Consider the following 21,549-nt stretch of genomic DNA (forward strand, 5'->3'; position numbering starts at 1 on the left):
GGAGGCTGATGCTCGTCCCATATTGGCATGGACAACCACTAGGAAACATTTCCTTTCCGACACTGCAGACGCCATTCGGCGCACTGCCTGGAGCTGAAACCTTTGAGCTTGGAAGCCTTCAATGATAATGGATTCCTCAACTCGGTCAGACATCCTTATTTCTCGGCAAGCTTATGGCGTATGGCAGGGGGTTCAGCTTACTTCTTACATGCATTTGTGTCACCCAAGTACCATATATATATCGCAAGGCTCTGAGAGCTTTCAATCTCTCTCAAATTCCCTCACCACGCATAACGGTTCTTGACATACAAGTGGTACAAGGATGACATACCCCATCACCGGCATCAAGAAAGGCCTCGGGCCAGGGGATAAAGTACCCGTGCGTCGAGAAATCGACGAGTGGTGGGCATCCAAAGAGAAGATTGATGTCTTCCAGAAATCATTGTTCATCTATGCCTTGAACGAATTCCAACAGATGGACCCAGATGACCAGCTATCTTATTTCGCAGTTGCAGGTTTGTCAGAGAAGTTCCTCATCTGGTCCAAAATCTAACGCTGCCTGTCAGGTATTCACGGCCAACCTTTGGTGTCCTGGGATACCAAATCTCCCAAGAACTCATGGTATTGTACTCATGGTAGTCCTCTATTCCCACCATGGCACCGGCCATATTTGGCGCTGTATGAGCAGAGACTGTATGAAATCATGCTCAAGTTGATTCCTACAACATTCGCCCTGGAGGATCAACCAGCCATGATTCAAGCAGCAGAAACATGGAGACTTCCTTTCGTAAGTATAGTTCCGCTCTTCACTGCTTTGGTCACTTGAAGACTGTAAGGCCAGGTCCTACATCCTTTGTATTGCTAAAACTTCGCGAATTATAATGCTGACTCTCATGAAGTGGGACTGGGCGATGCGAAAGCCTGATTGGCACTTTCCCAACGATCGCCGTCGTGATGGCCCAAATGTTCCTTTCATCATCACCGTTCCTACAGTTGAGGTCATGACGAAAACTGGTGTTGCGACTGTCAGCAACCCCATGTGGAGGTATAAACTTCCCAACGAAGCGACGTTTGGTGATTTCGGCATCACGAGAGACCAAACCCTTCCGGTAGGGTTTCTATCCTGGTATCGCAGAAGCTCCCACTGACAGCCAAGTTTAATGTTTGTAAAGCCACAAGTAGACATCCCACAACCTTCAATTCACGAAGTCCCGATTTTATCTCAGCTTGGGTCAACGGTGAGAAGCAGAACTGGGACAGAATCACAGGAGAACTTCGGGGTTCCCGCTCTGTTGTTAGTAATACTCTGCCAGAAGCTGTGTACAGATTGTTCCTTGAGGAATATCTACCAACTTATAACGCATTCTCGACGGAGGGATTTGTCAAGGGTCAGCCTCCTACCCAGTACTCATCTCTGTAAGTAATAACGTCTTGGATTTCTCCACAAATCTCAATCGGTGGGCAAAACTTAAACAAAGCTACTTGGTACTGACTTACACTAGCGAGGATATTCATGGACAGCTCCATGTCTTCTCTGGCGGATCTGGCCAAATGGGCCGTGTCCCAGTTGCAGCTTTCGATCCGATCTTCTGGTGAGTGAACCCGCGAAGTGAGTGTCCCCGCTGACCAAATTAAGGATGCATCACAACAACGTCGATCGGCTATTCGCAATGTGGCAGGACTTGTACCCAAACAAATACGTTCAGCCATTCCGCACCTCAGCGGGGCGATTGATTGACCCTAACATCCCACTCGCTCCATTCAGTAGGGATAGTCAAGGAACTCCATGGACTGCTGGTAGATGCAGGAACCTTCAGGACTTGGGGTACACATATCCCGAGTTGCAGAAGTGGCTCGACATCTACAAGACTAACGGCCAATTCGATACCGTGAAATATCAGAAGGCGCTCCGAACCACCATAGAGCTTAAGTATAGTACCACTGGTAAATCTACTCTCCAACTGTCTGAGAATGAGGGGGTCGCGATCATGCATTTGTCCACCATTGCTGCTACCAATCTCATAGTTGAGAACTTCCCTCCAGCACTTGTTGAGAAGGCCCAGGAGCTCCAGCCAAATGAACCGAAAGTGCAATCTATTCTGGGCAAAGACACCACCAGCACTGCAGCAGTCCCAGCCCCCGAAGTCAAGCCCCAGACCGGGACTCCCAAGATTGAACCGGTGGCACCCGAAGCACAAGCACAAGTCGCTTCGAGCTCTTCTTCTCGAGAAACGGTACTTGTCGTGCCCGCTGCTGCTGCAAACCAAGCACCGATTGCTGCAGAATCTCATAAACACGCAGCTACAAGCGCCAGCACAATCACAGAGTCCGTCATTGCTCCACATCCTCATTCTCATCCCGATGAGAAGTGGACTGAGAATGACTATATCGTGAATGTCCTCTACGATAGGTAATTTCTTCAGCACACAATTACTCAATGGACTACTCACTCACCAAACACAGATTTGCACTCGACGGCTATCCATACATCATACGTATCTTTCTTGGAGATGTTCCAGAAGGTCCAACGTTCTACTTCGCAGATACACCCACTCAAGTCGGTTGCGTGTACAACTTCAGCGCCCCAGCCGAGTTCCGTGGTGATGGCCCGGAAGGCTGTGCCAATTGCCACCGCCAAAGGCAAGACCATGAGTTATCCACCGGGCAGGTGATCTTAACAGATTACTTGGTCGAGCACATCACGAAGAATATCCAAGAGCGAGGTCTCACCTTGCAGAGCTTGTCACGGGAAGACGTGGTGGGATACCTGAGACAGAATTTGCACTGGCGCATTTCCGACGTAAGTTCTCTTTGACAGTCTTTTAATTCCTCGCTATTTGTACTATCTGATACTGATCTTGTTCCCAGATTGACGACAATGTGATATTGAAGGAGAACATGCCATCCTTGAAGATCTCGGTCGCCATGGGTAGAGCAACTCATTTCCTTGCGGCGTCTGTCCCGTCCAGGTACGGCGACTATGAAGTCTTGTGGGAGATCACTGAGAACCGCCTTGCAGGTGCTTCTCCTGGAGATTTGAATTAGGTTTGCGCCTTTGACAATTGATTCTTGCGGGTAATGACTTGACATCAGTCTGTTTAGCAAATGAATTCCTCAGCGAAACTGATTGCAGATGTGTAAGAGTTGAGTGATGATGTTTCCCATTCCTGAAATTCTGCAATGTCCTTAAAAGTTTGTGTTTTGTGCAGGCCCAGCTGCCTCTGCTCGCATCATTTGTTTGAAGTAGGTAGATCCCGCAGCAGCCACAAACCAACCTCGCTTAGAATTCAGGGGCCGATCAAGCGAATTGTGGCGGTTTCACTGTCGTAATGTCTCACCAAAAGCTGAAATATGAAATTTTCAGGCTCCACAAAGAGTTAACATACGTAATGCGATGTTTCGTGGCACGAAAGCAAACCGCGCGTAGCACAATATCCTCTTGCCTTGCGGGCTATGTGGTCCAGCTGAAAGTGCAAGAGTGCAAGCTGACTAATACAAAAGCGAAGATGCAATTATGTAATGTAAACACAAAAGTGGTCTGACGTGCCAAGATAGAAAACAAAGCAATGAAGTGTCCAGTAGAGGTTTGAACCAGAATAGAAAGTGTAGATCATGATGCGCCTTCGCTCCAGTTGATCAGTGTCAGTCTATAGCTCCAAGAAAATCTCCAGCATGTAAGACCCAGAATCCATCGAGCCAAAGCCATACATAACACCTCGAAATACAGCAACCTTTATGGCATCTATCGAAACATGACATCTATTTGATGAGCCTGTAGTCCCAACCAATTTTCTGCGCATATGTCGCGGCGGTCAGGCTCATCCAGAAAGTTTTTCCTGGCAGTGTATTCACAATTGAACGTATGAGCTGGCAGACTATGTCCCACAATATTGCCCGCGTAATCGTATTATTCTCAACCTCGACGCTGGAACTTGGACATTATAGCAATATCTGCCGACTTGAGATGATGCCGACATGGATATTATGTTGCGGTTGGTGGTGCAATGTTGACAAATCTGTTGCAAGGCCTACACCAAAGAGCGGTCCACGAAGGTCGAGAAGATGGAAGACGAGGCGTTTCTGATCTTGAAAGAGAGCCATTTGTGATCCTATCAACTCGTACTTTTTCTGCAAAGAAGTAGCACTGGGGGTGGACTTCGGATTCTTGATTGCGAAATCATTGGACGATACTTCAATTTAGCAAGGCGTTATTGATGCGGTCTCAATGACAAGCGGCGTTGGTCATTTAGCATTCAATAGAATATGACTCTCAAAAGAAGCTCGTTCGAAAGCTGCTAGAAAAGACGAAACAATGTCGCCAATCACATATTCTGGTTCAGGTCGATTGAGGAAAGATCGTCCGCAAGATTGCTTGGATAGCATTCCGGACTCGGAGTGCGGTAGGTCACGTTCTCTGGGGTGTCTATTCGAGTCAGAATTAATTGTTTTGGGCTGTATAGCTGTATTTCTCTTACCTGCTCTTGACGATACGATATACTTCCCGCTTGCGGTCTTCCGCTTCTTGAAGTTCTCGATCCTCTCTGGCCGAATTTGAGTCGAGCCATAAAAGAAAACGGTATCTTTACTTTCGTCCCTAGCACGTTTGCGGGCTTTCGCAACTATGATCTCCATGTCATGCTTGGAGAGGTTTTTCTCAAACCTCCACTCCTTGAGCTTCATCTTCCACTTTCGGGGGCTACACAAATCCAAGGTTAGTAAGCAATGGCGTCGCTATCGGTCTAAAAGAATAAAGAGCTGACCTTGCCTTGAAGCCACTTGTCGCTTCAATCATTTGGATAGTCGCATCAAGAGTGTTGTCCTCCTCAATGTATAATCGGTAAATCTCGTTCTTTTGTGCGTCCCATTTCTGGTCATTTTTGGCTCGAGTCGATGGCCGAGATGAAGTGTGAGATGCAGTAGCAGATTCCGGGGACTGGAAATCGGCATAGGCTGTGCTTCGAGGCATCTTCCTTAATCGTGTTGTGCGAGGCGAGAAGTGAGAAGTGGAGATCGATACAGAGAATGCTGTTCGGAACCCTTGACGAGAAAATACGAGTTCCAAGAACCTTTTACGGCCTTAGAAGTGACATTCAAGCATTATCATGGCCAGCCTTTGGAGTAGAAAGGTATGTTACTGTTTCACGCCATCCCGTACCTGTGGCAGCATCAGCCGCGGGCCAGAAAGTGCAAAAGACTTAGCACCCCTGCCAATCACAGGAACCCGCCCAGTGGAACACTGCGACTAGTCATCTAGCCACTGACCCATCAAAAGTGCACCTTGCAAGCCTACCGCAAAGAAATCAGCTAAACGATAGTTTTGGTGCATGAGTTGGTAATTGATTGCCGAGACTTAAGATACGCAACTAAAATAGGGCGCATGAATATGAGGCGAACCAAAGGGCATATTTCGAATAATCGTTGTCAAACTCCATACAAAAAGCCCAAAGAAGCACCCGAGCCTTGCAGTGTTACTAGAAACTGTAAATGTATCAACTAAAGTCCAATTGAAGACGACAATTTGTCTGAAATCTTCCTCGACAGATTTAGAAGTGTGGATGTGCAAATATAGGTCACGTGTTTGAGTACTCCAAATCGTCCAGTGCAGAAAGCCATGTGACCATAGTAAAGCCACATAAGCTTCAAAAGAAACAATAGAAGGTTGATAGTGCATATGACAAGTGGCAAATGGCTGCTTCGGTGACGCAAAGGGCGGTGAGTATGTGTAATCAGGTGACTCTACTTGAAGTTCCATAACTGGGTAATATATTTGTTTTGGCATGCAACTTTGGGTACTAGCATCTGAAGTAAGCAGAGGGAAGGACAATCTTTTCTATTATGGGCAGATGTGAGATGTCTCCGGGGCAATGTATGCAGATATAAGGAACATGCTGTCCGTCCCTAACAGTAGCTCGGAGAAGGCATGCGCGGCAAGATAGGAAACAATGGCGCAAAGCATCGTAAGAACGCCACTTGGCTCGCAAGTCTTTGTCATCCTGCAAGACCCAATTGCTGAGGCCGACTTCACGACCACCTTGAAAACGCTCAAGGTCGCTTGGAATCCAGAAGCCCCAACTTTGGGGGACGGTTTCGACATCCGGATGAAAGGCAGCATAAATGCCATGGCTGAGCCAGCTCCAAATCGCTTAGTCCCAACAATCAAGCCAGGCAATTATCCTTACAGATGTAGCCTTCTACTTGCTTGATGAAAACAAACATGTCGCCCAAAGTACTACGAGAGAACACAACACCGGCGAGATAGAAAAGGGGTCCTCGTTTGAAGATGGTCCCATATGAAGCTTAGCGTTATAACCTTAATTCTCGTCCAGATTGTGGGGAAATAAGCTAGAGCTTTCTAGCTCGTGTGCTCCCCTCACCCAGAGCTTCATGCTCCTCAACAAATCCTGAACCGCCACTCGAGCCCATCAACTCAGCTTTGCGACTCCATCTCGAGCTCCAGAAACAGCTTCTCGAATATAGGCATACATTTTACAAGGCAGAGAAAGTACAGGGCACTTAAGAGTGCAAAATGGCGCCACCTCGTTCGGTGTTCTCGTACGTAGAAGCTGTGGCTTCGGAGGCACCACAGTCTCCAAGTCTATGCGCGAGAAACAATGCTAATTATGTTTTGCGTATCTAGGCGTCAGCGGACTCCTCTACTGATTGCTACATTCTTCGGAGGAAGTGCTATTTTCGTGGCTTTGAAATGGCGGGCTGTATTTTCCAGGAGTGAAGCAGCGAAGAGAGCTACAACGAAAACGAAAGATATAAATTATTCGGTGGCGCCTGGCAGAAGTGGTAAGACTAAGTTCTCTTTGCGAGGTACATGGAATTCTGACCGCATCTGTAGGAGGTGGAGTTTGAGCAGTAGCACGGATTGAGGAGCGATGACGATAACACGACACTTATGCAATTCGGTTGCTATTTGGAGATGAGATATATGTTACACTAGATTGGAATACTCCATACGGTTGGTGGAAGTATACTTTGTTTAGGCGCAGGCGTTGGCGGCGGACTGTACAGCCTTCGAGCTGATGCAATATTACCGTGTGGATTTTCCTGTCATTCGATACGGGGATGTGAAAATAACTGAATAAACACCATTCCATACAAAGTGGATGGTCAGTTATCAGCCGCTGGATTACTATCAGGTAGGAGGTTTTCACGTCTGCAATGAAACCAACGGAACATTATCATTATGAACCGGCCCCTATCATCAATCTGCTCAACATCGGAACTACAACATGACGGCTTCCAAAAGCAAGAAATTTTCATCGTCAGAAATTTATAATGGAACGGCTTGCAAGACCAATATGAATTCAAACGTATCCAGCACTGTTCGATCTCCTAGATCCAATTCTACCCAGCATCCATATACAAGCACAGCAACCGAACAGTATTACCGAATCTGCCATAAAAGGAAACCTCGATAACAGATACCCCTTTCCAAGCACCTTTGCAAAGATCCCGCTCCAAGCGGCTGTAGCAATCATGGCGCCCAGCGTCTCGACCATTCCAATACCCAGATACAACTGTTGCACATCATCCTTGTTCTCCAACAATCCCGTCACATAACTCCGTAGCGCATCCATCAATCCATGGCCGAGCCTCCAAATCGTAACTCCCAGGATGTACGAAGCTCTCGTAGGGGCAAATCCAATGCACAATATGCCCAGCACATGTGCCACGGCAGAGAACTTCGTGACGAAGAGGTCCGCTTCTAAGACAGAGCCCCCAAGACGCGGCTTGAGTATTTTGTGGGATATGGTAGGCAGCGTGAGGAAGAGGATTGCTGAGATCACAGCCTCGTATGAGATTATAGCGTGCACTTCGGCCAGGATCCATCCATAGGTTATGGATGGCCATTGGATGAACACAACTCGGATGTTGGCACCACAGGTGAGTAAGAAGAATGTGAACATGGTAATGCGAGATAGCGAAGGCGCGGCGAGGAGTTCTCGACAAGTGGCCATGGAGTGCCTCGCTTTTGAGCGGACTGTCGTCATAATCGTCCAGAACATTGGCCCTTCTTCTATGTCTATGGGAAGCGTTGTTATTGGCGGAGTGGTGGAAAGGAGAGATGAAGTTTCTGAACTTTGTTGGGATGATTCGTTGCTGCAATTGGAGACTTGAGAATCGGGGCTGCGTTTGCGTTTTGAGTTCGGCAATAAGCAGCAGATTGGAATACTTGCGCTTATGGAAATGAATCCCAGTAGGCATTGTAGATAGACGTGCTTCCGTAGTAGGAGAGAGCTAAGATAAAGACCCAGAAACGAGACTAGCTAAGTGAAGGGATCGAAGTCAGTATGGTGTTTTGGCCTCTCGACCAATCCGAATTATCGTGGAGAACAGTGAATGTATTGGATAGGATGCCAAAGGCAACTTACCATCTCCCCGGCACTTAGTTTATAGAGAAATCCGCTCCTAGCCAAATCAGCACCGGAATCGAGAAAGGATAGATGTCCCTACAATCGGTCTTGATCAACACTTTCCGACATGTATGTGTATGTAAACGAGGAAAATATTACATAGCCCCCACCAAGGCTGTCGAACAAAGGCGTCAAATAAATGAACCTAATGTCGAATATCTCATGGTGATAACCTGTGATATAGCAGTCAACTAAACAGCACGAATAGGAAGATCGTTGAACTTGCAAACTATTGCAAAATATGCCCCAGCTAGACTGTAGCTTATCAGGTTCATGAGCATCACAGGCTTCTTGCCGATTTTCCCTGCCACCATTCCGTATGGACCGGCCATAAAGAGAGCTTCCTGGTAAGCTTATGCTCGTAGGCCATCTGCGAGAATGCGAGACTTACCAGGGAGATAGGTCAACACTTTATACACCCCAAGGATTTCCGCTACCCGAGACTGGATCTGCGGTATCTTGCAAATAGCTTCATTCACGAGTCCATTTCTGCCTATGAGACCAGGCTCGTGAAGCCTGTAGTATTCTCTGCAGACTGTGGGATTTTGACAAGTCAACAATTGCGGACGTCTTTGAATTTGCATTATCAGGATACGGCCATACCAGACTGTTCCACTAGATACACATGCGTAGAGGCGTTGAGCATGAACCCAAATGAGCCAAGTACTACTGTAAGGAAATTAGCTCTACCATAGAAGTCGATGCCCTGGACATGTGATTTGTATACATACCAATCGAAATCACAGGCAACAAGGCCGAGTTTTCATCTGTAGTATCAGACATTCGTCGCTTAAGCTCCGACAACATGGCGGTAAACTCTCACTGCGATGTAAAACTGGCTGAAAATGAAGACAGCACAAACTTCGAGGAGGAGCGAAGCAAAACATCCATGAGTGCATGAAGGGCAACATATGAGCAGGATATTTAGGAGTAGTCCGAAGCTCGAGGTTGAGACAGCAAGCAGAACAAAAACCCGAGAGAGGAAGTGTAGGACAAGATAAGGCCTCCGTTGTAGTGTTACAGAGGGCTACGCGAACAGGAGAAGCGTGCCTTTGACACGTCGATGGTCCTACCCGACAAGAGCATCGAGAGATAATACTTTCCCGGTCGGGCTGGGAAACTGAAGCACGTCCGATGAATGGCGCTGATCCCATGACTGAATTATCGTCCGCTTAGACTGACATTTTCGTTGAAAGTAATGCTTTTTATCCACCACTTTGAGAAAGGAATGTTGAGTGTAGACATCTCAGAAGCTTTCATTTAGTATTGTCCTCTAGCGGAAAGCGACATGATGAGAGTATCTCTGAATCTGAAATGTCTCTTCAAAACTGGCCAAGTGACTTCATGCATCCGGCTCACGACGTTGACGCGAGGTGAAAATTGCGGCTTCATGCATGCAATGCCGGCTTGTGCAAGGCCAAAGAGAGAAAGCCCAATCAAACCCATGAAAGTGAGCAATAGACCCGATGTCGCTCTCATCAATAGGGGAATAGGGAAAATCAGAATCGATGTGATACGGCTACAGAACCAACAAATTGCCGCATGCCATTGCTGTTGCTCGGAAGAAAAGACTGTAATTGAATCTTGACAATGGCGTTATATGAGCAACTGCGTCCATTTTCCCTGACCAGGGGCAGAACCTTGAGCTTTCTGGTGAAGGCCGACAAAAACTCATCTGAAAAATCAAGCGCGGACAGGAAAGACAAGCCGAGGCTGTGATACAGCCCTCTTAACGTAATTGGCTTTCATTAGACTCTTCGTCATTGAATACGGACAACATAGCTCTAAAGTATAGCGCCATACACCCCTACCAGAAACCATGGTATCCATTCCGACCCACCACCGCATTAGTCATACTTTGCGTGATCCATACATGTAATTCCTCATATCTCACATTCAGTACTCCTCAACCGCACAGTTCGGATGGAGGACGTAGACGATCTGCTCTGCAGTGCTTGAGCTGCCCTCCTCGTCCTCACCAACCAATCCTTGGCCCCGGATAGCCATCAGAATATTTTCCTATGAGGTGTTAGTATTGTGTCATCGTTGGAGCCAGAGTAAACATACCTTGACCATTCTCTTGATAATCTTTTTTGTCAATGCCATCTCTGCATGGTAATCATCCTCACCCGATAGCTCATCCTCTTTCTGTTCCAAGTACCATTGGACCAAAGTGTCACCATCAACGCCTTCCCCTTGTGCTTTCTCATCCTCGTTGACTCTCTGGACCAAGAGATTAACCACACTGATGTACTTGTCGTATGTGATCTTTGTCTTTGGTCTCTCCCCAATGACTGGAGCTGGAGTTGCGCCATTGGCTCCTGCACCACTATTTGGTGCATCGGCTCCATCCTCATCCTCATCATTGCCGTCGGCCATCGGCGAGTCTCCATCGGTGTCTCTGCGGCGGCCATTGGTACCGTTCGGACCCAGAGCTTCCTCGTCATCTTCATCAACCTCCACATCGTCTTTTTCAACGGAGATGATACTCTGTCGGAGTAGATTGAAAGCTTCAATAACCATACTTGGGACAATTTCTTCGACGCAATTGGCCTTCGCGATAGCTTCAGAAAGACGGATCATAGACTCGAGTTGGCGGACAGTAATTCTGTAGCTGTTTCGTCCAATACCTCCTTGTGCATCGTCACTTCTGAGCTCCTTGTACTTCTGAACAAGAACTTCTTTAGCCTCGGGAGTGAACTCTGGCTTGAAGGTTTTTGCAAATCGTATGTATCGTTGGAGTTGTTCGGTGGTAAACTCTGGCTGAACAGCTTCGTCACGTAGTTGGTGAATGCCGACAATATGCTCAGCAAGATGTCTGTCAACACTCTCGTTACACTCATCTAAGATGACGAAGAACAGATCGAAACGAGACATGATAGGAGCAGACATGTTAATGTTAGCTCGGAGGGTAGTCTTTCGGTTGTATCGACCCCCGACTGGGTTTGCTGCTGCCAGAATGGAAGTCCTCGCATTCAAAGTGGCTTGAATACCAGCCTTTGCGATGGAAATGGTTTGCTGTTCCATAGCTTCGTGGATTGCAACTTGATCGCTTATATCCATTTTATCGAACTCGTCAATAGCACAAATGCCATTGTCTGCCAGCATCAACGCTCCGGCCTCGATTGTGAACTCTCCAGTCTCCTCATCCTTAACAACCGCGGCTGTAAGACCGGCTGCCGAAGAAGCCTTTCCAGATGTGTACACAGCACGAGGCAAGAAGGAGCAAATATACTTCAAAAATTGAGACTTCGAAGTTGAAGGATCGCCGACAATGCAAATGTTGATATCGCCACGGAGAGACATTCCTTCAGGGGTTGTTTTACTTAGACCTCCCATCAACTGGAGTAGCAAGCCTTTCTTGACGATCTCGTGGCCATAAACCATGGGTGCGAGAGAGTTGACGAGTCGAGAGTAAATGTGATCGCTGTGAACCATCTTTCTGAGATCCTCGATTTCGGCATGGGTCATGGATGCTAGAACAGCTTCTTGAGCATGGTCTCCGGGCTCGTTGGGGTCGATGGGAGCTGTTTGATTAAGGGAGGCGAGAATATTGTTCGACTGGCGATTCAATTGCTGGCTCACAGATGATCCTTTGGTAGAAGTATCGGGTGTGACCATACAGGCCAAGAAAGCGAGCCTGTAAGTAAGATCTCGAACACCGAGAGCTTTGAGACCTGTTACTCCGCTTGCATCGCCAGATCTATTCTGGTTTTCGCGCACAGCTGTCGGTCGAACCCCAGGCAGCCCAAGTTGGCTGACATCGGGAACCACAATCAAAGCACCAGTGAAAATACACTTCTCTCCAGCCTTGGCTCGGTCCACAATTTCTCCTCTAAGAATAATATCCATGGTTCGTGGCATGCTTCCTGTTGGGATTTCAGAGCTGTTCTCCTGAACTCGAACTTTCTGCCAATCGACGAAAGTGCTCTGTCTAATATCCAATCTCCATGCCAAACGATTCCCGCAGTTCTCGTTCGGACATTGTGTAGGTTCTGTGTATCGAAAGGTCTGTTCAATATTGGGAATGGTGCTTCTGCAAGCTTCGCAAATGAACGTCGCAAGGGACAGTTCAGGTCGAACTTCTGACGTTCTGGTGACTGTGCCAGAAATGGAAAGAAGCTGTCCAATGTTGGCAGTGCGCAAGTGACGAACGCGAGACACAAGAGGCAGATTGTAAAAGGCCAGCGCGAAAAGCTTGTCTGTCTGTTGGTTTGTCGTTTTTTCTCCTTGGTAGTCAGATTGACTTGCCGATGCAGCGTTACTGGCTCCGGAAGATGTCTGGTTGCTTGACGCTGTGGGTTGACGATGGTCACGGAAATATCTTGGTTCGTATTTTGCAATCATGTTATGCAAGCCTTTTGTCAAAAAAGGCAGGAATCTGTAATACTCCTCCACAACTCCCTCCGCCAGTACACCGCCCTTGTATTGAGAGAGATGCGTATAGTCAACATAGAGGGTGGAAAGTTGATACGTTCTTAAGCCGTGAATCTGAGCAATGTAATATTTGTCTGTTGTCACAGCGCTGGAAGGAGGCGCTCCTGACGCTGATGGCTCTTCGACGAAACTAGGGACTGTCAGATTTGTTGCGTATTCAGGGGCTACTTTTCTTACCTTTCCAGAAACTCCTCGAAGTTGATCTGGACATATTGGCCGATCGCATCTTCAACACGAGGGACCGCGCGGTCCTTCCGCTTTGGCCGTCCATTTCCCTGTGGTACCTGATCATCTGCGAATCCCTCATCATCACTCAGAGGCGCAACACTCTCAGAAGGTGGGCCCCTTGGTCTGGCAGAGGAACCCCTTTGAATAGGACGACGTGGAGTCGCATTTCTGCTAGACATTCCTCCCATATCGGACATTGCATCGGACATCATGACTGAAGCCATTGTGGGCGATTGCGAGTATTGGGAGTGGTTTTGCTTGAAGTTGTGTTATTGATTTGGCGGGGAGGTTTTCAGGAGTTGATGGCGGGCGTTAAAATTGAGACAGTCGCGGTCTGACGCGCAAAAAGACGCGACTTTTGCCTCTTGGGCGTGAACAGGTCGCCGTAATAGAGTGGTTTTTGGGGGGGATAGGTGAAGCCTGACTTGATTGGACTAATAGTACCTTGGTATTTCATAGCTCTGCTTTACTGATTCTCACTGGGGTTAACTAGATGGATACCTGGTGTTGTTGCTCCCAAAACTGCAATTCACCTTGTCGAGTTTTCCCAACCTATCGTCGTTCTAGCAGTATCCAAAGCTTTCACTCGCCTAGCATTCGACCTCAACATCCAAGTCTACGCTAGACAGTGAAGCTTCAGAAGTTTATGTACATCTCATGCTTAAGTTTTCGAATACTTTTACACTTTGATGTGTTATTATGATACAAAAGAGTGAGGATATCTGAGCAAATTTCACTTCCACTCATGTCTCAAGTGTATGTTTTCTTTCGACTCGCAGCCGAGAGCTAGTTTCATCAACGTCATCACTTCACTCGAGTGAAATATGTCACATTCTCGAACCCCCAAATCTTCCGGTCACATTTCCAGTCATATATTTCAACACTGCGAAAAGGCTGTTTACAACGATGGATGACTTCAAAAGGCCCTCCAAGTCTCATCTCATGACCTACCACATCGGCCGCGGCGAACAAGGCGTCCTAACCTACGAACCCTACAAATCCTACCTCCTCCCTCACTGGCGCTTCCGCACTATTCCCATCGCGCAGAAATCCTCAAAGATCCTCTGGGAGAAATTCCTCCAGTTCTACGACAACGATGATTTCGTAGGGATGGACATGGCCCGCAAGTTCATTCAGATGGGTATGACAAGGTCGAAGAGATATGCGAATTACAAAGGTGGAAGGAAATATGTCGATGGGAAAGAGAAAGGGGTTCAAAATGAGAGGAGTCAGGGGCATGAGGGGAAGGAAGAGAAAGAGGAGGCTAGTATGGTTTTCAGGGTGGTTTGGGAGAGGTGTAAGGAGCATGAGGGGTACCTGGAAATGAAGAAGGAGTTTCAGAAAGAACAGAAGGAGTGGGTTAAGAGCGAGAGGAAGGATGATGACTAGTACTCGTACCCAATGACTTCAACGGCAGTTTCATCTACAACACTGTCAGCCGAGGGAACTGGTCAGCGGTACGAGCAAGGACTCTCGGCCAATCTTCCACACATCAATTACTCGATCTCACGACAATTTACAAAGAAGTATGACAGCAAGAATCCACACCACACAATCCAGTTTCATGGTCACCTTCTCGATCTCCTTATATATCCGTCAACAACAAAAGTCACTCGTAGACACGCTCCTTCATTCTCGTCTCAACGCGTCCCCTTTCCTCCTCTAGCACCTTCGTCGAATCGGTCCACTGCTGACGTTGAAGTTGTCGGCCAGCCGTGAAAAGAACTTGCTGGTCTTCTTCCCAACAACAGGAGCGGATGAGACGGGTGGCTGTGGTTGAGGTGGCGATCATGTCGAGGTCGGAGTCGGGACGGCTGGAGGTGGGAGTGGTGGGAAAAGATGGGAGAGTGGTGAGAGAGGCGAGAGAGGCGAGAGATGGGAGGAACGAGAGGTTTGGAAGAGCTGGGAGGATTGGTGGTGGTGCTACTGCTACTGGTACCAGAATTGGTGCTGCTGGTGGAGTGGCGACGAAGCCAACTCCACGACCAGGGATCTGGACCGGTGCATATGCTGGCTCGAAGAACGAGTATCCGTACTTCTCCATTCCTGGTCGGACTATCTGCTGCCAGGCCCTTGGGAGGATGAAAAGAGAGATGTGGTGTTTGTGTTTGTGTTGGAAGATTGTGCTGCGGTTGCTGCTGGTATGCTTGAGCTTGGGGATGAGATAATTCGAATCGACGAGGAAGGAGGAAAGAGAGGAAGGATCGCAGAAGAGGAGAGGTTTAACTATACCCCAAGCTTACACTTGGGGGTGAGTGAACTGTCTAAACACAATGGCATCGTGGAAGTCCTCGAAGTGGTGGTTGACAATAAGGAAAATACGGTCCTCGCTTTGCTACAGTATTGTGTTTGGTGACAACACTAGATCATATACAGAACAACACTAGATCTTAAAGGTCCAATCGTCGGATTGGAGATCAAAAACAATTGCACGAAATTAGACGCTTACTCGCATAAGTTAGTCTCAATTACCTGGAGAGTCGGAGGAAAATAGCTATGGAATTGGTCCGTGAGTGAGATATGTCTTAGACGGAGAGCACGTCTCAGGACGAAGTGAACATGACCTCAACCAAATTCTCAATTACCATAAGAATTCAGGAATCATAGTAGATGAAACCCTCGTATATCTTCCGGGAATCTGGAAGAAGAAGAACGCGTGCTTCATTTAAAGTTGATGCATGCACACCGAAGGAAGGTGATGGTGAAACTTTAGATGACAGCTTGAGACGTATCAAATTGTGAATGCCTATCATTGATGGTGAAAATCATCAGGTATATTAAGTGGATGTAGCAGTGTATTGGAATATGTAATGAAAGCCCGTTGATAGATTGATCCGGTATAAGCAGGTTCCTAATAACGATATGATCAATCGAAAACCCCTTGGAAAGGTTGTGTGGACTACCATGATAATGAGTTCAATAGGATCTGGAGAGAAAGGTAGTATTATCTGCGCAGATCGGCGCCCAGAGATTCACGGTGTGGTCATTGGACATCGTGTGATTCATGTTTTGGCATGACTTTCGCACGTACTCCCGAACCAATCCCTTGTAAAGCAAGCTCAAAAGCCCGTAACCATTTCTATACTCACACGCAATGAGTCATCATGCCCTTTACCATCCAACGCCCTCCATGCCCTAAACGCCAAGATCCAAATACAACCAACCTCTCAAGCCTTCTTCGTTTCCACCAGGTCGAACGAATGTATCTGTAATCAGTTAGGATTTCCCCTTTTGCCTCAAGTCTCTTGCTCCATTCAAAGGAAAAACTCACACTCTCGGCAAAAGCAATCCAGTCCTCTAACCCTCTCACATACGGATCCGCCATCCCATCCGGTATCATCTCATGGCCCCAAACCACAATCTCCTCAAAGCCCGCTTGTTCCTCCATAACCTTCACCTCAGGCTCTTCATCTTCTTCCTCTTCCTCCTCTCCTTCCACCTGGTCATTCTGTGTCTGAACTGGCGCTCTCGGCAAAACCCTCTCCGTCTTCTCGACTACTACACCACGGTATTTGGAGGGGACTTTTAAGACTTTGCCGTGGAGTTTGCGGCCGCGGAAATAAGCTATGGTTTTGCCATCTAAATTGTACTAGTTTAACAACTCGATGATTACACACTCCAATGTGAATGTGGCAAAAGTGCAAGGCATACCTGGCTGCGCAGTTGGATTCCAATATCGTCTCGAAGTGTTGACAGCGCCATTGTGGTTTATTCTGCAAGGCAGCACATTGGGCGTACATTTGCCGCGATACGTTTTACTTCTCTCGAGGGCGAGCATGCTGGACTGGGGTTTGTGAGGTTTTCGAACAGGTCTGGAATCGGAAGTTGCAGAGGATGTTGAGTTAGACTGGACCTGTATTGAAGTGCTTGTCGCGAAAGTCAAGCGAGAGACGCGCCGACGCGATGAGCCAAGGCGAGGCCCAAGCTTTCGCCAAATCTACAGTATAGTACAGGGTTCTTAACTTAATTCCGAGTTGCAGCCATCAACTGAACGCCGGGTTTTGAGGGTTTTGGGGCTTTTGATATAACCCTTTCATCCTTTCGTATCAATTTTGAGGTGGCGGTCATGAAAGGTCGCGTGTCCATACTGTTATGTACCAGCCCATATCTGCTTGATCCTCGAGTTGATTGTTTGCTCTCGGCCCAGACTTCGTCAGACCTGCCTGCCATAAGGTATCTCACCATAGCTTGCTTCAGCGCTTCACCTATCGATCGAAACACTTAAAGTCCAGTCACGTTTCAATCCCATCCCCAAGCTCCTGTCCTTCCCAGAGCACGGAAGAAAATGAACCGGATAGATGTGTGTTGAGCATGGTGGGCTTCTTGTCTGAAGCTTGAGAGTCTGCAAGTCAATGCGGTTGGTGGTGATTGCCAAGGGTCGAAGGTGTGGAGGGGTAAGTTACAGTAGAGGGTAGGAATGCCGCCAGGGGCCGGGGGCTGCAGCAAGATCCCGGTACATTACATACACATTTCACAGGGAAGCAAAGTGCGTTTTCCATATGGAGAGCGAGCGTCAAGAATGTGGTAAATCACAGTACGAAGGAAGACCCTGAATATCTTTCATGAGTCGCTCTCTGAAAGTCGGTCAAGAAGAAGAAGAAGAAGAAGAAGAAGAGTACGTGGCCAGACCAGGCCAGATTTCGAGCGCAAGTCGGGCTTCTACAATGTCCGGAAAGTGATAATGGGAGCTGGAATGGGAATGGTGATGTCAAGACTCGCTCGCTACCATCCAGATGATCAGATCTCACGTCCGCAAGACAGGCGAGACAGGCTCTTGGATTTTCCTGGACTGCGTTGCACTGGGAAACGCCGCGGAGTGTTGGGCCCCTGCAATCGTTCCAAAGACACCTCATAATCTGGACTTGTACAGTACATGGATTATTGCGAGCCCTCATGCAGGGTACCAGGCACTGCATCGACCCCATTGGCAGCTCAGGGGCAAAGAGTTCTGCCTCAACCTTCTTCTTGCTCACATCACAACGACTCCGAGCATGTCAGCTTCTAGAAACGCTACCTTCGCATTCGCCTACTATGAACTATCCAATTGGATACCTATATTGGAACTTCAAGCTAAAGTCAATTACTGGAGAGGGAAATGCTCAGTCCGGTCATTGCGATGCCTGCGATGCAATCCTCCACATGCACAGACATGCGCTGGGCTTTGCTTTACTTTGCTTTGCTTTGCTTTGCTTTGGCCAAAATGCACTAGAGGTGGGGCAGCAAAGTGGTCGATGTATTGGGTTTACCTCCCCCTCCCTTGCCCCATTTGAGGAAGGCTGGAACACCGCCTTTCGTCATGAGGGGCACTGTTCCTGGGAGTGCTGCTGCTGCTGCTGCTGCTGCACAGGAAGGCCGATTCACTGAACATCATTGTCCAGCCCATGGATGTACGTCCGAGGCCGGGCCATTTATTTTGCGTCCATCCTCTTCTCTTTTCTTTTCTTTTCTTTTCCTTTCCTCTCCCCTCCTCTCTCTCCTTTTTCCTATCTACATTACTCAGAACCTTTTACCTCTTTACCTCTCCTCAGCCCCGTCCCCTGTGTCTCATTGAATACGGCGATTTTGCGCCGGGAATTCGTTCTTGTGCTTCGCGCCCTCTAGTTCCTCAACAAGTTTTGCCCCGAATCTCTCCCCCTCGAGAGTAGTACACGCAACTCTCACGATGACTTCCTACCTTCCCACAGCTGTTACGCAGCCGTTGGCGCGCGGCGTCGACTTGCTTCGGGGGACCCTTGGAGGCATGTCCTGGGGCCCAGCTTTGTCTGTTTCCAAAGCAGCTGTCACGTCTCTCCTAAGTAAAATAGAAGTCGGACAGCTGGTTATTGTCGATGAAACGAATGGGCAAACGACTACTTACGGGCAAAAGATCGCAAAGGAACATTCCAGAAAATCCAATGGCGTCAATGGTGTTCATGGCGCATCGAAGAGGGCGGGAGTGATCCGTAAAGCCGAATTGGTAGTCAAGAGGGAGGCGTTCTGGGTGCGATTGTTTCTGTTTGCCGATATGGGATTCGCGGAGGCATACATGTTGGGGGACTTTGAATGTGAAGATTTGACGAGCTTTTTCGAGGTAGGCTGAATGCCCCCAGAATGTCCCAGACCATGACTAACCTTGCAGATCTTCATCCTGAACCGTAGCCAGCTTGCCAATGCAACGACACTGACTTCCTCGATTGCCGCGACCATAACTGGACTTGCGAGGAGCACCAACACACTTTCCAATTCCTTGTTAAATGTGTCAGCCCACTACGACATCAGCAATGAGATGTTCGCCGCTTTCCTGTCCGAAGACATGACCTATTCTTGCCCGATCTGGAAACCTGTTTCCAGTGCTGATGAGACAGAAGAAACCCTAGAAGCTGCTCAAATGACGAAATTGAACCGATTCATAGACGGCGCGCATATTAAACCTACAGACCATGTTCTGGAGATCGGTACTGGCTGGGGATCTTTCGCGATAGAAGCAGTGAAGAAGACTGGATGCAGAGTCACTACTCTAACACTGTCAATTGAGCAGAAGGCACTGGCCGAGAAGAGGATTGCGGCAGCTGGATTCACGGATAAGATCGAAGTGTTGCTCATGGACTACAGAGCACTGCCAACTCCCAAAGTGCTATATGACAAAGTCATTTCCATCGAAATGTTGGAAGCAGTAGGAGCGGAATACCTTGAAACCTATTTCTCTTGCATACATCGGCTTTTGAAGAAAGACGGCATTGCGGTCTTCCAATGTATCACGATGCCAGAAGGACGATACGAAGCATATGCAAAAGGAGAGGATTTCATTCGGAAATATATCTTCCCCGGCGGTCATCTGCCATCTATCAGCCAGCTCGTGGAGAATATTAGCAAGGGATCGGAAGGAACGCTTGTTGTGGAAAAGATCGAGAATATTGGAGGCCACTATGCAAAGACGTTGCGGTTGTGGCGCGAGGAGTTCGTCAAAAACTTTGAGTCACGGATCCGGCCGGCCTTGATGAACGAGCACGATAATATGGGTGAGAAGGAGGTGGAAGTGTTCCGTAGAAAGTGGATCTACTATTTCGTCTATTGTGAGGCTGGTTTTGCTACCAAGACCCTGGGGGATGCCATTATTACCGTAGGCAGAGAAGGCGCCATGGAGTTGATGGAGGGGATCCCATTATGATTTATGCCACCTAGCGTGCATTCGATTCAAGCGCTGGAGTCCGGAAGACACGATATTTGATTTCTTGGCAGCGTAGAGGGTTCGTGGAGCGGTAGATGCGCTATTGTCCTGCCGTTTGTGGTAGATTCGAGATATAATTCCCCATTCCGACCGTAGCTTTGACTTATGAGATCGAATTTATTACTTCCTTTCCTCAGGTATCTCAACGTTTGCCTTTCTTCTTCTTTTGTCCTTTAGGTTTCTTTGGTCCAGGTGTTGCTGTTGGATACCGTTGAGCATGCTCGACATCGAAGCCTGACTTGTGTCTTCTGAACAGCAACATTGTAGCTCGAGCATCCTCGATACTTGAATGTTCTCCTCCCTGGATGTCCACCCCCAATAACTCCTTAGCCAGCTTCCTCAGACTCGGCGTCCTTCCTCCATTGTACTTCCTGAACCCTGAATACCGCGACGTATCTCTAATGTCTTTCCTTGGATGGCCCAACATCATGGCTGCCAAATCATTCTTGATCGCATGTCCAATCAAAACTCTCCCCTCCAATATTTCCGCAATCTCCTTCTGAACGACTTCGAAATCCCTCGCGGTCGTCATATTTTTCGGCGAGACACCACTGACATACGTCCTCCAGTCCGTAACAAACTCCTTCGGCTTCACAAACGAATCGTACACCTGCGTGCCGTGAAAGTTGACAATACTGACTCGGGCTAAGACAGACTGTGCTCCTCCTTCCCCCACTCCCACCATTTCGCAATCGATTCCTACGTATTTGCCAATGTCGACGCCCTCAATCAAGCCTCCATTGATTATATCTGCCTTTGTGCCTTTGATCGTGGTATCCTTCAGACCTCCTCCATATGCCTCGGCGAGATCTTTCGGTGAGATATCATTGTCTTCTGCCCAGAGAGCCAGCGAAGCAGAAGGTGCCTTCGCATCTTCAGGTGCTTCTAACTGCTCTGGTGATGGCACGGCTGCCTCGACACTTCCGCCGCTACCCATTTTTCTCTTCTTTGCGACCCTTGAAGGATTGGGTACGACTTTGAACGGTTTGACCGGGTTGCCTTCTAACCTCCTACGCTTTGCGATGGAGTTTTGTTGTCGCTCAGTAGGAATCGCTTTCCGTTTCCGCTCCGTACTAGCTTTCGATTCTGCTTTCAACGTCGCCTGGAGCTTCTTCCAATTACTCGAAAATTCCGGTGCCATTTCGTGATAGCCTTCGTCACCGATTCATTTCCTTTCTGATGCTGGAGTGAAAAGTTGAGTACAGAATAGAATGTGGTTAAAATGAAAGTTCAAGATGAAGCTTCTCGGTC

General features: G+C 47.9%; 8 protein-coding genes across 8 annotated transcripts; 3 read left to right on the top strand and 5 right to left on the bottom strand.

The window, feature by feature from the left end:
• Positions 1-322: 322 nt before the first annotated feature.
• ONS95_011250 (uncharacterized protein) lies at positions 323-3,045 on the top strand (the record flags this gene model as incomplete). Its single annotated transcript, XM_058504852.1, has 8 exons — positions 323-515; positions 567-787; positions 900-1,109; positions 1,157-1,416; positions 1,503-1,592; positions 1,637-2,410; positions 2,464-2,800; positions 2,869-3,045. 8 exons carry the CDS (start codon positions 323-325, stop codon positions 3,043-3,045), a joined length of 2,262 nt encoding a protein of 753 aa, XP_058359408.1.
• A 1,277-nt stretch (positions 3,046-4,322) lies between these two features.
• On the bottom strand, positions 4,323-4,966 carry ONS95_011251 (uncharacterized protein; the record flags this gene model as incomplete). The annotated part of the gene is made up of 3 exons (XM_058504853.1): positions 4,323-4,423; positions 4,476-4,696; positions 4,761-4,966. The coding sequence occupies 3 exons, from the start codon at positions 4,964-4,966 to the stop codon at positions 4,323-4,325; spliced, it is 528 nt and encodes a 175-aa protein (XP_058359409.1).
• Positions 4,967-9,221: 4,255 nt separating this feature from the next.
• On the bottom strand, positions 9,222-13,546 carry MCM6 (MCM DNA helicase complex subunit mcm6). Its single transcript, XM_058504854.1, has 3 exons — positions 13,041-13,546; positions 10,494-12,993; positions 9,222-10,445 (listed from the first exon to the last, which is right to left on the bottom strand). Exons 1-3 carry the CDS (start codon positions 13,313-13,315, stop codon positions 10,323-10,325), a joined length of 2,898 nt encoding a protein of 965 aa, XP_058359410.1. The 5' UTR covers positions 13,316-13,546; the 3' UTR covers positions 9,222-10,322.
• A 451-nt stretch (positions 13,547-13,997) lies between these two features.
• ONS95_011253 (uncharacterized protein) lies at positions 13,998-14,480 on the top strand (the record flags this gene model as incomplete). The annotated part of the gene is made up of 1 exon (XM_058504855.1): positions 13,998-14,480. One exon carries the CDS (start codon positions 13,998-14,000, stop codon positions 14,478-14,480), a length of 483 nt encoding a protein of 160 aa, XP_058359411.1.
• Positions 14,481-14,700: 220 nt separating this feature from the next.
• ONS95_011254 (uncharacterized protein) lies at positions 14,701-15,135 on the bottom strand (the record flags this gene model as incomplete). Its single annotated transcript, XM_058504856.1, has 1 exon — positions 14,701-15,135. The coding sequence occupies one exon, from the start codon at positions 15,133-15,135 to the stop codon at positions 14,701-14,703; it is 435 nt and encodes a 144-aa protein (XP_058359412.1).
• Positions 15,136-16,258: 1,123 nt separating this feature from the next.
• On the bottom strand, positions 16,259-16,869 carry ONS95_011255 (uncharacterized protein; the record flags this gene model as incomplete). The annotated part of the gene is made up of 3 exons (XM_058504857.1): positions 16,259-16,297; positions 16,363-16,670; positions 16,743-16,869. 3 exons carry the CDS (start codon positions 16,867-16,869, stop codon positions 16,259-16,261), a joined length of 474 nt encoding a protein of 157 aa, XP_058359413.1.
• A 1,884-nt stretch (positions 16,870-18,753) lies between these two features.
• On the top strand, positions 18,754-20,238 carry ONS95_011256 (uncharacterized protein; the record flags this gene model as incomplete). The annotated part of the gene is made up of 2 exons (XM_058504858.1): positions 18,754-19,161; positions 19,210-20,238. 2 exons carry the CDS (start codon positions 18,754-18,756, stop codon positions 20,236-20,238), a joined length of 1,437 nt encoding a protein of 478 aa, XP_058359414.1.
• Positions 20,239-20,440: 202 nt separating this feature from the next.
• REX4 (3'-5' exonuclease) lies at positions 20,441-21,439 on the bottom strand (the record flags this gene model as incomplete). The annotated part of the gene is made up of 1 exon (XM_058504859.1): positions 20,441-21,439. The coding sequence occupies one exon, from the start codon at positions 21,437-21,439 to the stop codon at positions 20,441-20,443; it is 999 nt and encodes a 332-aa protein (XP_058359415.1).
• Between the last annotated feature and the right edge of the window lie 110 nt (positions 21,440-21,549).

This window comes from Cadophora gregata (genome assembly GCF_030347475.1).
Source record: "Cadophora gregata isolate MNR1 chromosome Unknown scaffold_5, whole genome shotgun sequence".
Taxonomy (NCBI): Eukaryota; Fungi; Ascomycota; class Leotiomycetes; order Helotiales; family Ploettnerulaceae; genus Cadophora; species Cadophora gregata.

Bases quoted from the DNA above. Each gene is read 5' to 3' on its own strand.
- MCM6 (XM_058504854.1), bottom strand. From the start codon at position 13,315: ATGGCTTCAGTCATGATGTCCGATGCAATGTCCGATATGGGAGGAATG. The intron at 12,994-13,040 runs GTAAGAAAAGTA...GACAGTCCCTAG, and splicing joins TTCGAGGAGTTTCTGGAAAG to TTTCGTCGAAGAGCCATCAG. The intron at 10,446-10,493 runs GTATGTTTACTC...AACACCTCATAG, and splicing joins TTATCAAGAGAATGGTCAAG to GAAAATATTCTGATGGCTAT.